The 17,432-nt window shown below is 37.1% G+C and overlaps 1 protein-coding gene across 3 annotated transcripts in view; it reads left to right on the forward strand.

Moving 5' to 3' along the window:
• Positions 1-17,432, forward strand: part of erc2 (ELKS/RAB6-interacting/CAST family member 2) — a 47,338-nt gene that overhangs the window by 11,002 nt on the left and 18,904 nt on the right. For 2 of the 3 annotated variants that reach the window (XM_043252310.1, XM_043252312.1), the window contains exons 3-6: positions 10,092-10,118; positions 12,674-13,111; positions 13,704-13,778; positions 16,013-16,168. In XM_043252310.1, coding sequence (XP_043108245.1) covers positions 10,092-10,118; positions 12,674-13,111; positions 13,704-13,778; positions 16,013-16,168 — 696 coding nt within the window. The remainder of the gene's footprint in view (positions 1-10,091; positions 10,119-12,673; positions 13,112-13,703; positions 13,779-16,012; positions 16,169-17,432) is intronic. The other variant, XM_043252311.1, reaches the window with a different exon arrangement.

Here is a 17,432-nt window from a genome sequence, read left to right on the forward strand (position 1 = left end):
AATTTCCTCCGTATTATTTTCTGACCTTCAGTCTTACATCATGCGCTAGGCCTAGTCTGTCCGTGTCCTCCAGCACGTCTGGACCTCAAGGACACTTGTGCATGTGCTGAAGAAGCCGGCTTCACAAAGAAGACACGGCATGCCGGATTATACAGCAGAGGTCCCCAGACACAATTAGTATAAGGCGCACGTCATCGCGTGCTGTTAGCGGTGCTTTATTTTCACGCCCCTCTTCGTGGCCACATGTTCCTGCTGTGATTCTGGAGGTGGGCAGGCGAAAGGTGGGCCGCGGCGATGCTGATCAGAGACGGATACTTCGTCACAGGGTATCACTTGGGATGCTCCGTATGCCATATGAAGCGCACTGTGCATAGTGAGTGTACCATGCCCAGGACGCAGATATTATGAATGAAATACTCATCGCGACATACTGCATTTGCCAAAATGTGCAGCGTGCTATCAGAGCACAGAATATAGGATGCTGTATCCCGCGATGCAATGAGCTCAAGTTGGCTTTTCCATCGCCGCAGTGATAAAGTCGTTATTTACAGCAGAGAGAATTGGATAAAAAATGTCAAAGCTGATAAGTAGAAGCAGCCCGCTGAATTAAACGTGCATCATAGTGAGGTCTTGTGGCAACAAACTGATTGGAAGATTTATTTTGCATAAAACCTACTGTTTCACGTGCTATTTGCAAGGAAGACAAGACAGTAAATTATGTGCTACCGTACTAAAAAAGCTTGAACTAGATTAAATCGGTTTGCTACTTGTAGTTGGTCTCCAGCCTGTTTTCTGGTTTAAAGGGTTTCGGCCAATTTAGACGTTCTGGCTCCAATCCGAACATACAGTACTGCTTACATGAACTCTAAATAAAGCAGGGCTGCCAGGTTTTCACAGCAAAACCTGCCAAATTGCTACTAAAAAGTAGCCCAGTCGCTTTTCAGGGGAGGATTCAAGGGGATTGATATGTGCATTCATATTTAATGGTGCTAATTAGGTAACGTCAAGCGCATGAACTGTTGTGCTGTGCTGCTTGCTTTAGAAAGCAGTTTAAATGCTCCTTCCCGCATCCAAAACCAGTCGTCTGTGGACGAGTCTTAAACAAGGACTGTCGGGACATCGTCCTGCTCCACTTTACAGACGCGGAGTAAAAGGAGAATTTTAGAACGATCAAAACTCGTTTATGATTTTATTCACCAGGAAGAACGGCTCGTTCTGTGTGTTACTCATCGTCACGCTATTTTTACTTCACTGCAGATGCGCAGCACTTTCCAGCTTGGGTTTTCAATCCAATCAAGTGTTTACATGTCCTCTCGCTCGGATTAAAGTATCTGATCGAAATTTTTTAATTAGATCTGGCCAATTCAATCGACGTGGTTAAACGTGACTTTTTTATTCTGATTACGCTTCTAGTCCTATTATGAGCGGATTATTAGGGTCCATGTAAACCCTTTAAATTTTTTTAAAAATGTTTATTTTTAATTCGGAATTATTTGTTGAACCTAAATGTAAAAACCAGCATTTATTTGCAAATTAAATATTTTATAACATTATATATACTGTCACTTGTGAATAATTTAATGCATCTTTCCTTATTAAAATAATTAAAAAAAATCTAATTACAAAAAAAAACCCAAAACATTTTTTTTTTTTGATGCCCTTTAAGAACAAAATGTACTTTGCATGAATAAAATACGTCTTAAAAGGGCTGTAATAATGTTGCTTGTGGCCTTCCATTACGTCTGGTAAATGGTTTTGGTCAGTGGATCGAGATAAGGTATTGATGTAAATAGACTTGCAACCTCTTGATCTTAGTCTAGTTGTTCTAAAACGGTCCTCTCGTCTTAGATTGATGGTTTCCGTGCTGTTAATAGCTGGGCTTTGATGAATGATGATTGGGTACATCCGTCGGGTGACTCGTGCTCGGTGCTAATGGCTCTTTTGTAGCTCTGGACTCAGAGGTGAGGTGAACGGATGAGTGAGAATGTCCTCAGGTGTTATGGGCTGGTTTAGCTCAAGTGTGGTTAGTTATTCTTGAGGTCTTTCTCTCTCTCTCTCTCTGTGTCTCCTTCTCCGTTTCCCTCACTCCTTTTTCTGCTTTCTCAATTTCTCGGCCCCGCGGGTGCCTGAAAGAAAGCCAATACAAAAAGGATTAGTGGGGGCTGACTTGTTTTTGATTTGTACAGTAACAAGATTTGATGGCCTGTGTTTAAACACGATGCTATCGAGGAGAATAATGATCCACACAGCATGTTTCAGCATGACTGAGAAAGCTAATGGAAAGACCAGATTTAGATCATGAATTTAATGCTTAAAATTAATAAAGCGTGTTCACTTTCAGTCACCACTTTTCTGTTGTCATCCAGCGTCTCAGAACCACATGTCTCAATACCTCAGAGTGATTATTAATATTATAAATCAGTTTTTTTAACAGCCCTAAATTTTTTATTTAGTGTGAAATGAATCTGTTACTTTCATTGTACGTACTTCTGTGCTTTGTTGTTTATGCTTCAAGAAAACGTTTTCAACATTACTGATAAGTTTCAGCAATGACTCATCTGAACGCCTCTGATTGGCCATTGCATTCCTAAACTCAACAGAATTGTGGGTGATTGGTTAAAATGCGCAACACTGTATAAACCAACCTCTCTCTTAAAAATATGTGTATTTTTTGTGTAACACTGTTTTGTTCATATTGCATGTTTTGCCAAATCCAACCCTAAACCCTAAATTGTTTTGACAAACCCAAGTTACACAGGATTCAAACATCTCTGTACTCCGTGAGCTAGCGAACAAACCTACCGTCTATGAAAACCCATAGATATGAAGCTAGATATGTGTGATGCCATCAGTTTTCAAATATCCCAGCATATTATTATATTTCTTTTAATATCCTAGCATGATATTCTTCAATTAGTTGTGCGAAAATTATGCTACATGAATCGAAACTTCTGTGAAAATGAATAAAAAGTGTCAGAGTTTTCCTGCCTCTAGTGTTCACTTCTTTTGGAAACTGCAGGGATATGTATTTATTGGTACGTATTTCGCGTTTCGCTAAAAAGTGCGCCCCTGATACGTTTATGCCGTGAGACCAGGCAGGTAAAAAACATCTACAGTTAAATGAAATGCAGTGCAACATCAGCAGATCCTAATTTTCTTTAATTCACTTTGTTAGCAACAGACGTAATTGATTTAATTTTTGTTCAATTTAGAGGTCAGCCTAAATTGAACAAATTTTCCTTTTGTCCTTGAGGTCAGCCTAAGCCTTTTTTGGTTTCGGTTTTAGTTTACGGTAATAACCATGCATATAGAGTGTATATTCAGGCTTGCATGATGTTATCTTTCACAATCTAGTTCATTTTGTAGTAATTAGAATCTAACCTGACATTTCGTGCTAAATAAATCATCTGGGGCGTAATCTAATGCTATACAACCAGAATATTAGCATTTAAATGAGCATGCTCGTTTCATCCAGTGCTAGCGTGGGCATGTGCAGTAATTGAGACATGACTCTCCGCAGAGCTAGTTTTGGCATCTGATCCAGAGGTCTGTGAAAGCTTACGGCTCTCTTTGCTGGTTTAACATGCAACAGCTCTCCAAGCTCAACCATCCAGTCGATGCATATAAGCCGAATCAGACCGTGGCGGCAGCGTCCATCACTGCTTGATCTTGTAAAACCAGTGACATTTCACGACGGCGGTAAACGAAAGGGCGCATTACATTCATCAAAAGGGTCAGCAAAGGTGTTTATAATGTTTTTATTTCAAATAAATGCTTATTTGAATTTTCACGATTTCCACAAAAATGTTAAACTGTTTTCACTGATATTTATCGAGCATCGAATAAGGATCATGTGACACTGTAGTAATGATGCTGAAAGTTTTTATAATTTTAAAATACATGCACAGCTTACGATTTTTAATTGTAACAACAATTGTCAGTATTACTTGTTAATTGTCATTAACCTATTTCAAGCAATCTATTGTTTTTATTTCAAGCAAGATGCCTCTTATAGATAAAAAGTAACATATTCCATTCATGTGGAGATTTGGTGCGATTTCCCCTGTTTTTCTGCGAGAGATCTGTCCCTTTGTACTGTTTCTGGCATGACTAAGCCAAAAGAAGGGAATCATGGGTAGCAGCGAGGCCTCTGTTCCCCGTTGTCGCGGCTAACAAAGTAATGATCTTCGATCTCATTCTTTCCCTGCTCAAACTAATTGCTAAAAACTAAATCCAAGGCACAGACACTGATTCTTTAATCAGTGATTTTTCGCATGCATTCCTCGGTATTACCAGTCTAGAGCGGCGGAGGAAAGTAAATAGGGATGGATGGATTGGTGAAAAGCACATTTGCGAGGGGAAGTAGTGGCCGGAGGGAATTAGAAGACAGATTAGCAAAACAACGCTCTGTGATGGACGAGTGAAGAATTGAAAAAGAGACGAAATGCAGTTTTCTAGCTACTGATTTTTGTGAATAACGAGACTATAAATAAATGTGTGTGTGTGTGTGTGTGTGGTGGGTGTTTGTAGGGGAGAACATTAACTACAGTTGCTCAGGCACAGATTGCGGTTATTGATCTTTAGCATGTACTGCTGAGCAATGGGATGTGTGTGTGTGTGTGTGTGTGTGTGTGTCTGTGAGTGTGTAAGTGTTTGCTGTGTCCTAGCATGCAGCGGTGATAATCCCCGAGGTGGTTAGTGCCTTTGGCTATATAAATATGAAATATTTTTTTCTCTTTTTCTTACTCACTGCCTTTTCACTGTGGTCCAGTCACAAAAAATGTTTTTTTTTTTTTTTTTTTAATTAATTACTTTTTTATGGTCTTTATCTTCATCGTGGTCCAGTCACAAATTTATTATCATCTATTTATTGAAATATTTCTTTTTCACATTAATATTTCGCATACTTTTCATTGTGGTCTAGTAAAAACGTTATTGTTTATTTTTTATCTGTAATTAATATTTAAATTACATTTTTTGGTTTTTACATTTTCATAGCAGTCCAGTCACAAATTCATCGTCGATTATTTAATAATAACTGATTTTGTTATTCACATTTCATTGTAATTAATTTTACTTTTATTCATATTTTTTTACACTTCATTTTCATTGTTGCCCAGTCACAAATACATTCGTGTATTCATTCATTCATTCCTATATTTGTTCCCTGACTTTTGATTAGGTCCAGCCACATATTTATCTATTTATTTATTTATAAATGGATGGTTTACATTTAGTTTCAACAGAGCGTGAAATGAAAATGAATACTTTTACTTATAACATGCATTACCAGTCTTATTTGAAATGATTTTGTGCATTTCCCCCTCAAAATTAGTTATTGCCTGTCTAGTCCTGTCAGAGCATGGACAGCTTAACATATGACCATGTACATTTACATATTAAGCTTATGATCCTCATGTTAAAGGAAGTGTGCTGGTTAGCTAATCATGACAGGGATTAAAGGTACAGGAGCACAAAAAGCGTAACACACGTCTGAATGTCTAATTTTATGCAGAGAGATTGGAAAATAGTTATGTCTCGCTATCAGCTTTCTGGTTTATAACATCTCGACTAACAATACAGGTAGATATTATTTAAAGAAATTATACAAAATTGATCGCTTTAATATTGTGATTTATATCCCAGCTGTTGTTTTGGCTTTCACTGTAATCATTGGGCTAGAGATGTATTAACATTTACTGTGGTTGTTGACAGACAGAGCCAAATATTTCCACATTTGGGCCGAGCTGATGGATGTTGTGCGGAAAGATGAAGCATCTGTCATAGGGGCGGATGTGAAGTGTGTACGTGTGTGTCTGTTGTATTAGCTTCTGATTGTTCGTTTCTCGAGACCAAGAACTCATTACTTAATATGAAGATTTGCAACACTACTGTGCAATAGATTTATTTCTAAATTGTTAAACCATTTGTGCATAAAACCTTCTTATGTAAATTGCCATATTGGGTACAATACAATAGTTTTGTGGATTATCCAAGACATAAGTTTGTTCTGTGAATGAGGCCTGTAGTGTATGATTCAGAAAAATGCTAAATAAGCTCAGTATAGCTAGCCAGGCTAATTCAAATATTGTCATTTAGATGCTTATTTTATTGTATTGTTCATGTTTTGTCTACTACTCACTCTAGTACTACTAAATAATACCAAGGGAAAATGATCTTTTATTTACACCACTCTTCAGAAGTTTTTTTTTTGTGTGTATTTTATAGTATTTTATCCCCACTAAGGCTGAATCTATTTAATCAAAATACAGTAAAAACAGTAATATTATGAAATACTATTACACATATAAACATATACACATAAATATAATTTGAATTTTGAAGCAAAGCTGAATTTTCAGCAGCTGTCACACGATTCTTCAGAAAACTAATATGTTAATTTAAATAACATTTCTGCTTAACATTTTTGTCAAAACTATGATACAGTTTTTCAGATTCTTGTGAATGGAAAAATAAAAAACAACAACATTTAATTAGTATTTTGAAATATTAGATATTATAAGTATTAATTTTGCATTAATAAAGTATCAGTTTCTTTCAAAAACGCTTTTGAATAGTGCATGTTACTCATATCCTTAAAATAGTAATGTGGTACTATAATGATAATCATGTTCACGCAATATTGTTTTTTTCTTTTAGATGTTTTAAACAAGGCATAAAGATTCAATATGGATAGAAATTAAATTTGTCCACAGAATGACAAATTGACTGATAAATTGTTTCTCTCTTGGACGTGCGACGCTGAAACATTCGTGATAATAATGGGGGGTAATGAGTAATGAGCGGGAGAGGAAGTGATGCGGGCTTCCTCAGGGATGCTTGGGAATATTCCCGCTGCCAGCTCTCCTCCGTGTGATGCCGCCTCCCTCTTTATCACGCTCTGCCGTATGGGATACATATTCATGGCTGCCTATGCTTCAGTGCGTCTGAGAGCTCTTCACACACACACACACACACACATGAAAGTTGAACACTTCTGAATGACTCAGCTAACTCTACTCAAACCTCATGCTCTTAAAGCGACAGCTCACCCAATACCGAAAATTCTACTATTGTTCCAAGGGTGACATGAAGGTTAGCGAATGATGGCAACATTTTTATTTTGGGTTGAGTGGTCCCTTTAAATGCATGGGAACGGCAACCCCATATATCTCCGGTCGTAAGGAGCGGAGTTTATTCTGGCCGCCGTTTTGCATCCCGGGGGATTGTGGCTCTTTGCGAACCGTTGTAATTATGCAAATGGAATAATTGGAACGTTTCCTTGAATTCTTTGCCAGCCAAGACAGATTATTGATCGGAGATGGAAAGAGAAGGAGGAGAGGATAAGGAATTGGGAAAGAGAGACAAATGTTCTGTGTCCTCAATAAACTTCCTGTCCTGAAGGAAACACAATCTGGGAAGAGTGAAGACAACAGAAATAGAGCTGTAGAAATAGAGAGTTTATTTGGTCGACGAATTTAATTAGCCAAAGTCTCATCCCCTGTTTTCATATCTACACGTGCATCTGTAGCATTTATCTGCATTAAACGAGAGCACGTGTTGGATTTTATGTGTGTTTGCTTGCAGTCGTGCGTGAATGTGTGTGTCTGTTTAAAGGAGTCTGAATTAATTTGCTAATGTGCCTGCGGTAAACGCAGACGATTCCCTACAGCTGCATTCGATTCTTTTAGAGGTAATTAGTGCAGACGGCAAGCAGTATCAGCACTGAGTCATAAAAGCCTAATAGTTAAGACAGAATATTGGTACTGTAGTTACATTTATAAGCAGGAGTGAATCTCACAAATCCTGCCAAAACCACACCCAGGTCATATTTGACCCCTAAATAAGAAATTGTATTTTTGCTTAAATACTGTGAGCATTTTTAAAGATTTTTATAATATATATTATTATATATAGATGTATACATGTAAATATTTTGAAAATATATACTGTATGTGGGTGTATTTATGTACACATAATAAATATACACAGTACACATATGTACATTAAACAAAAACTTTTATTTTGGATGTGGCTAATATCGATCATTTGAAAGGATTGAGAGAGAGAGAGAGAGAGAGAGGGAGACAGAGAGAGAGAGAGGAGAGAGAGAGAGAGAGAGAGAGAGAGAGAGAGAGAGAGAGAGAGAGAGAGAGAGAGAGAGAGAGAGAGAGAGAGAGAGAGAGAGACAGAGAGAGAGAGAGAGAGAGAGAGAGAGAGAGAGAGAGAGAGAGAGAGAGAGAGAGAGAGAGAGAGAGAGAGAGAGAGAGAGAGAGAGAGAGAGAGAGAGAGAGAGAGACAGAGAGAGAGAGAGAGAGAGAGAGAGAGAGAGAGAGAGAGAGAGAGAGAGAGAGAGAGAGAGAGAGAGAGAGAGAGAGAGAGAGAGAGAGAGAGAGAGAGAGAGAGAGAGAGAGAGAGAGAGAGAGAGAGAGAGAGAGAGAGAGAGAGAGAGAGAGAGAGAGAGAGAGAGAGAGAGAGAGAGAGAGAGAGAGAGAGAGAGAGAGAGAGAGAGAGAGAGAGAGAGAGAGAGAGAGAGAGAGAGAGAGAGAGAGAGAGAGAGAGAGAGAGAGAGAGAGAGAGAGAGAGACAGAGAGAAAGGAAGGAAGGCAGTGCCTCCTCAAAATATCGTAGTACTTAAAAAAATAAAACAATGCAAATACTATAAACCATTAAAAAGTGTATTTCTAAAGAAACATTGTCCAGCAGTGATCCAAGCAGGTGAAATGACATCGGGAGATGAGCTCCCCTGAGCCCACTGAGGTTTAAGAGACCCCTGGGTTGAGTTTAGTGGGGGGTAATAGAGAACGAATGGGGGGAAAGTCAAGTGAGAGGAGGCAACGCCTGCTTCGTTGTATGATTGAATGTGACAGGTTATGATCTGTTGTAGTCTCAGCCTCAGACGTTTATAATTGTGTGTAATTATCAGGATCGACTAAATGATGGATTTTCAAAAGTATGTGAAATATTTATATTTCATGCCATAGAATATTTAGAATACGTTTTACACACCGGGACGAGGCGAGATCTGTTGTGATTGGTTCATGCTATAGGCTTCACCTCTTTTGTTACTACACGTTCACAAATCAGTCTGAATAAACAATATATTGGGATATATTACAAAAATGTACACACATAGATATAACTACCTTGTTATTTCAAAATATAAAATGAAAATGAAAATATGATCTGTGCTGGGAGAAATTTGTAGTAAATATTTATCGATCTTTGATGATCCAAAAAAAAACCAAAACAGAATTTTTAATATGTTTAATACATTTAAATTGTTACTACCTTATTTAGGAATACATTTACAAACATTAATTTGGCTTTAATAAATATAATATTAACGACATTACTAAAATAGAATTGTTTTTTGCCTGACGTAAGTGTAAGTAGTGTTTATTTATCCGAGAAAATGTGACTGGGACAAAAAGAAATTGTGGAATTTGTCTTCTCATTTCAAAACACCACCATACGCATTCGTGTACATGTAATATTATGTGTGCCTCATCGAATATCAAACATACTAAATGGTGCTGTTTTAGCAGTTTGCATCAGTCGTCTGTGTTTATAGTGTGTGTGTTTTTGTCTCTGTGTGAAGAGAATGTATAATGGCAGAAGTGTACCAGCCCAAAACGGCATTTCTTACATAAGACTGAGTGTCCGTTGATCTGGAACTAAGGCAGGCTGGCACAAGCCAGCTCACACTTCCCTCCTGCGTCTGAAACAGCACTTCCCTTCCCTCTACTGGTCAAAGGAAGGCGTTACAGAGCCCCGACACAAATAAATCACAGCGCATTCAACCCCTTTAATAACCGACATCTTTCCAGAATGATCATTCACATTATCTTTACGACTTCCTCTGCTCTTTAACTGTATTTTCCATTCTGTTACGGTTTCTCCATTAGCAATGTGTTTTGTATATACAGTGTCCTGAATGTAAAAATGCCTCATTATTCTTTGTAATTGAATCCTTTGAATAATGCTGTCGGTTTGTTTTGGGTTGTGTGTCATTGCTTAGTCCATCTCCTTCTGCACTCACTCTGCTGTGTTTCATTGTTTCTGTTTTGTTGCACTCCACAATCATGCAGCACCTGTTGGACGCCAGGAGGACAAAGGTTTGTTGTCATGTTCGCCACCGCTACCGTGCGCAGAACATGGTACCGCACGCTTGGCGTGAAATGTGTCCCTGATCTTTAAACAAAACCAGACTGTACCTTAAACCTGATCCCTGGATTCAGATCTTATGGGTTTCTTTGAGTGTTGTTCTTATCTACTAGGGATGCACATGAAAAGTGACAGGTACCAGCCAATATTAGGAGTTTTAGTTGTGTTGGTCTTATTAGGCCAATATCGGAAGCATTTTTTTAAAATTAATTTAAGTTTACATTTTAATTTAGGTTTCAACCAGATTTCAATTGCTATTTTCAATGGGACATGATTTTACAATGATTTTGATGAAGAGCAGGGCTATGTTTGTATTGCTCTAAAATATTGTAGCATGTAGCAATGCATAAATGATTGAGTTAATATATCAAGTAATACTAAATTATTATTGTTTTTAAAGTTTAGTTTAGCAATATTACTTGCTTTTTACCTGCTTGTTTTTACATGAATACAGTAATACATTTATTTTAATTTATATATATATATATATATATATATATATATATATATATATATATATATATATATATATATATATTTATATATTTATATATATTATATTTATACTTATATTATAATTATAATATTTTTGTTTAATTAAAAATTGTCATTTCAACTAAAATGATTTCAGCTGTTTATTTTAGCTTTGTTAAATTTTCTGTAACCTGCTTTGAAACCATATGTATTGTAAAAGGTGGTACTGTATAAAAATGAAAGCAAATTGAATTAAATTAAATTACAATTATAATAAAATAAAATAAAATAAAACTGATTTCTTTGGCAAGTCAGCAAATTTTTTTTAGATCAGTGCATCCCTACTAGCTTGATCTGAGACCATTGCTGTTTTAATTATACTTTTAAATGGATCAGATCATTATATAAGGACAGCCTCGATAAGGAACATTTTCCCTTATCTGCTCCTTCATGTTCCTTCAAGATAAGCTAAGGCAGGGTATAGCCGGGCCTTAAATAACTGGTTCTTTTACTAAAATCCTGACCAAAAGCATGCCTGTGATCCTTGACTGAACCTGTTCTTCTGTCAGAATTGTGTGCTCTGTTTGTGATAGTGCAAGGATGTGAAATGCTCTAAATTTCCCGAGATGAGTCTGGGTTATCTGATCCAATTCTGGGCCCATATACTCTCTTATTCTGCCGAAGGCGCCACATGTGCCATGTAGACCCAAAAACCCCATTAACTTGTGACTATTTGTAGCACAGTTTTTTGTCATTAACCTTATTTAAGGAGATATTAGTTAGTGTTTTCCCAAGAGAAACCGTATCCTTTCCTGTTTCCTCTCCTAGAATAGACCTCACTGTGGTTTTCCCTTCATCTGGATTCCTAAGATATACATCCAAGTATTGCTAAATTGGTCAGTGTGCCTATTAAAGTAGCAATAGAATTGTTTTTTGCCTGATAGTGAAAGTAATATTTATTTAACCAAAAAATGTGACTGAGACATGAGTTTACATTTGATTTAAAAACAAATAAATAAAAGCATAAAAGATATGATTGATCTTACTTATAATTAGCAGTCAAAGGAAAATATAATTCATTGTGAATTATGAATGAAAAATTGAACCAGTTAATTTGTAATCTGTAAGCAAGGATAAAGACCATAAAATCTAGACAGTAAAATTTCATTGGTCCAAATCATTGCTGGTATATATATATATATATATATATATATATATATATATATATATATATATATATATATATATATATATATATATAGATAGACAGAGAGAGAGAGACAGAGAGAGAGAGAGAGAGAGAGAGAGAGAGAGAGAGAGAGAGAGAGAGAGAGAGAGAGAGAGAGAGAGAGAGAGAGAGAGAGAGAGAGAGAGAGAGAGAGAGAGAGAGAGAGAGAGAGAGAGAGAGAGAGAGAGAGAGAGAGAGACAGAGAGAGAGAGATTTTTAATTCGCTTTTATTTTAAAACGTTTAACTTTAGCTTAAGTAGACCAATTTTTATGTGCTGTTTTTGTTTTGATTTATTTATTCACATTTTTATTTCAGTTTTAGATATTCATTTTAGTACTTCGGCTTAATCTTTGGCTTTATTTATTCATTTAATTTTATAAGGTATTTTATAAGTTTAAACTAACGATTCTATTTAATTTGTTTTGTATTAGTTTGTATTTGATTTAATTTTTTTACTGGTCAAGGCAAAATGTTCAAATTTTCATTTGTTGAGTTTAAATTTTTAACGTTTATATTTAATCTTATAACAGATATTTTATTTTTTTCATTATAAAATAAATAAAAATACAATGCTTGCCCAAATTTGTTGGAAACTTGTTGCCCCGTACCTGATTAGGACACAGTGAAATATGTCTATACATCACAGTGAGGTCTATATAACCTTTTTTCCAAATCTAAGCTAAAATTTCTGATTTCAAAATATGGTTTTTGAATGGGTCTGGTTGAGGATACCTTCTCATTATTGTCTACAAAAGGATCCCAGTGCCTGTTTTGTTGATTTCTGCTTCCGTTTCCTTCCCCAGCACCTCCAGCTGACCATCCAGGCCCTGCAGGATGAGTTGAGGACTCAACGTGATCTCAACCACCTTCTTCAGCAGGAGAGCGGGTCGCGGGCCAGTGGCGTCGAGCACTTCACCACCATCGAGCTGACCGAGGAGAACTTCCGTCGACTCCAGGCCGAACACGACCGTCAGGCCAAAGAGCTCTTCCTCTTGAGGAAGACACTGGAAGAGATGGAGCTTAGGATTGAAACGCAGAAACAGACGCTAGGAGCCAGAGACGAGTCCATAAAGAAGCTGTTAGAGATGCTGCAGAGTAAAGGGCTTCCTCCAGCATCAGGAAGAGCGTCGGATGAGGAAGAGCAAGAGCGAGCCAGGCGTATCGCAGAGGCCGAAGCTCAGCTGGGACACCTAGAGGTGATATTAGACCAGAAGGAGAAGGAAAACATCCATCTGAGAGAGGTATCAGATTCTGCTGAAAGTAGAGCATGCATGTCACTTAAGTAAAGATGGACTTAAGTAATGGATGTAAATTGAAAAAAATGAGTGTTTTCAAGCATGAACATGCAACACATGCAAAGCCGATTTTTTTAGAGCAGAGAAATATAATAATTCAGGAACAGTCTCCATGGAGCAATCTGAGGTTAAGTGGTTTGCCATCGTAATAGTCAGACAGATAGTCAGATGCAACTAAGACAATAACAGCATATGGTCTCTGAGTCATCTAAACCCGAGAGAAAAACACGAGAAGATCCATGCCAGAGCTGTTGCAACCACACAGATAATTCACTATGAGCTCAAAGAGAATAAAATGAAACAATAAAAAAGATCAGAACGCAGACATGTTAACATATTGATATAATTGCTCTCTGGTGTTTTGCAAAGATGGTTTAAGGTTAGGGCTACTGTATGTAATGAATTTTATCTTCACACTAAACAAGTAAAAAGAATGAAGTTGTTATAAACAAGAACACATTTATTTTAAAGTGTAAAGTAAAATTTTTGTGTTTTGTGTTTGTTATTGTGTTTATTAGAATCTTTGTCTTTTTTTTAGGAGCTTCACCGGAGAAACCAGCTTCACCCAGACCCTGGAAAAACTAAAGCTCTTCAGACTATCATAGAGATGAAGGTAAACATCTGTGAATGCTTCTTATATAATATACATGCTATAAATTACTGTTCAAGTTTGAGTCCTGTAGGATTTTTTTAGTAGGTATGCAATTAATTGATCAAGAGTCACAGTAAAGGAGTTTTCAGTCAAACAGACAACAGATATATTTTTGATATATAAATTTATTAGTGTGTGCAGGACGTTATAGTTCATTTATGTAAGTGAGGATAGCAAAATAAAGTGAACTGTGGCATATCAAAAGTTCTTCACACAGTTTGCTACCAGTAAAACTGATTAAAAAATGTGGGACCAGAAATTATCCAGACACTTTGACCTGGCCATGATTTGCTTAAATTTTTCTTTAATTGATAATGTGACCTTTTTAACACCAAAGACTGAAGAAAATTAAGAATTGCTTGGTAATTGGTTGATCCAAATTGGTATTATCTGATTGGGTAGTTACATTTAACAATTGACAGCTGTTCAATCTAATTTGTTACATACGTTTTGTGACATTATCAAGATGTCGTCGTATTTTATTCATATTTTCTAAACTACAGCGAATAAATGGTATAAAATGTTGAAAGCGTCTGAATAGGTTTTGGTTTGACTGTGTAATGTCACAAAAGATTTCTCTGCTAATGTACTTTATCATAGAACGTTTCTGAAAATATTAAGCTCATTGCTAATAAGAAATGTTTCTGAAGCAGCAGATTTGCATAATTGAATGATTTCTGAAGGATCGTTTGACACTGAAGACCAGATTTATGGATGTTTGCCGTCACAGGAATAAATGTAAATTTCTATTTTTGATACAATTTCGCAACATGACAGCTTGTATTGTATTTTTGACCAAATAAATGCAGCCTTGCTGAGCATGAAAGACTTAGCATTGTCATCAGAGAGAGTAGTAGTATTTGGCACGCTCCGGATAAACAATAGGCTGAAAAAGCGAACAGAAATGGTCCAGGAAGACAAAGAGAAATGTCTGATGGCAAAGCCACTGCAGCATGCTGCTTAATGGCTGAATGAAACAGTAAGTGGGTTTGTGCGCTCACAGGCAGAGCAACTCCTGCCAGCAGAAGCATTACACACCGCTCTAAAAATAAAGCATGACCTCATGCGAGGCACGCACACACACCCCTCGGGTCCACTCTGATTGGAGCTAAATATTACCCAGAATTCACCACTGCATCCACGTGACATGAAAAGCAAAGTGTTAGACTATTCAAAGTGCAACTTTTCTAATTCGGCTGATGCATTTTCTCTTCCAACCAAAATCCGCAAACCCGCTCCACCTGTACTGGCTTCCGTTGCTCTTTTAACCTATAGCATCACTGGCAGTGTTCTCTCGCCCCATTGGCTGAGCACGGATGCTGATTCTGGTGCCATGGGAACAGGTGGAGTTGTTTACAACACACGGAGCACGAATGCAGGCGTGGGAGAGGATGACAGAAAAGAGAGCAATGTGATCTGTTTGCTTATGTTCTGAAGATGGATATCATCTTTCGTAGTGCCACGAGGTATAATGTTACACTGCATTCAAATAATGAAGGATTTGGCATTCAGAGCCTGCATAATATTGACGATAAGCCTCGCGTTTTACCTAAGGAGTCGACTCTCTGTGTGCAATATGCTGGAAAAGGGTTGGTGGTTTTCAAAGGCCTCGTGTGAAAATGGTGCCTATTGATGTCTGTGAAAACAAAAAGATGAGAGAGTGAGTGAGAAATAGAGAGAGAGAGAGAGAAAGAGAGAGCGAGAGCGGACAGGAAGGGCGGGTTACCGGAGAGAGCATGCGAGAAGGAACAGCAAACGTTCTCTCATGTCTGAACGGGAGATGGACCATAGCTAATGCCAAAGACGTTGTATTATTTATTTAAAAAGCCGAAGGAGCTGCAACGCTCGAAGTCTCGCAGTCCAAAGAGGCTCAAGTGCAGCTGGCTTTCCCCGAGCATCTCTCTCCTGCCAGGCTGGATGTGCGCTCACTACTACCAAATGGTGATTACATGCTGATCCATTAGCATGAGAGAGACAGATTCTGCTTTGGCTATGCAGCAGCACTGCAGCTACTCACTGGCGATGCTGCAAAACGTTAGAGTTTCGCATATCCCCGTCTTCCTCTTGTTTTGATCCCATCTGTTGGGAATCGGGTTTGGCATGCTTCCGTCCGCAGGATCGCACCAAAGTTGTCATACTAGCTTAAGATGATGGAGCACAGCGTCGCTAATTTTTCTACTAAATTGTTTATCCAGGACACCAAAATCGCATCCCTGGAACGCAACATTCGGGACCTGGAGGATGAGATACAGATGTTAAAGGCGAATGGATTGCTGAACACGGAGGATCGAGAGGAGGAGATCAAACAGATGGAGGTCTACAAAAACCACTCCAAGTTCATGAAGACCAAGGTAAACTTTTTCTTCAAGGTATTTAAACAGTAAACAGCTATAGATGAGAAGAAACCGGTGCATTTAGGTCACTGATAAAGTGAAAATGCATGATTTTTATTGTTAACTATGTGTTTTTTTAAAGGGATGCTCTCGCGTTGTTGTGAACCTCATGTTGCTGTGATTTAATTTGTTGAGCAAAAAGAAAAAAACATGATAGAAACTTTCACACACAGTCTTCTGGAAGTCCTGGAATATGATTAGAGCAGTTTTTGGTGGTAAACTATTCCTTTAATTTTTGCTAGCTGATATGATGTATGTTTTGTCTTGAAGCTTGTAATGTTACATCATATGCATAAGATTTATTGTTTAAAGTAATCGTGACCATTCTTAAACATTTCTAATTTTGTTTGTTATTTTTTTTCAAATCTTGAAAAGTAATCTTGCTTTAAAACGTGAAACCTTGCTTTGTCACTGAAATGACTGCCATGTTCGTGTTTTTCAACCCCTCCAATTGCCACTTTGCACAATCCAATCAATTCTCGATCAATAAAAGTTTCACACTATATATTTTTTAAAGCTGTTTCATATTTACTTTAACAGTAAAAATAAAAAAAATCAGCTAATATCTTTGATATTATTCAAAATTGCACTATTAACCAAATAATCACAAATAAATAAAAGTGCAGTAAAGGGTTTCCAGTGTCAGAGAAGTGGCAGAGAGAGAGAGAGCATCCTTGTGGATGTCTTGTGGAATTGTAATGATAGGTTTGCTGAGTAATGCTAGAAGCAGCAGTATTAAAATAGAGTCTGTAGGATCTGTGTAAATATTTCTCACGGCTATGCTGACAGTGTTTTCTGTCAAAACACTTCAGTGTATTTGCTGTAGGTTTATTAAAATTTCTTCCCTCACAAACTTTGGCTGAATCACAGTTCTCAGTGCCAGTAAGTCTACCACGCTTGTCTAGAATCATCTCGAAACAATACATTGCGTAAGAGGTTGTGGGTAGTTTTAGCCAAAAAAAAGCATGCATTTGTACTTTTGAAAAAGAACAATAAAATGGTATGCTGCTCAGTAGCGTTGTTTTAAAAATATTAAAATAGTTTTTGCTGATTGATATGAAGGTGAAATACAATAAAAGTATTAGATGGCAAACTTCAACTTTTAAAAAATAAAATGACTAAAATTATACTGAGATATAAATTAAAGCTAGTTAAGAAAATGAAGTGCTAAAACTTAAAGTAAAATTTAAAAAGGGCTAATTCTTATTAATAATTTTGTTAT

Source organism: Puntigrus tetrazona, chromosome 11 (assembly GCF_018831695.1).
Source record: "Puntigrus tetrazona isolate hp1 chromosome 11, ASM1883169v1, whole genome shotgun sequence".
NCBI lineage: Eukaryota > Metazoa > Chordata > Actinopteri > Cypriniformes > Cyprinidae > Puntigrus > Puntigrus tetrazona.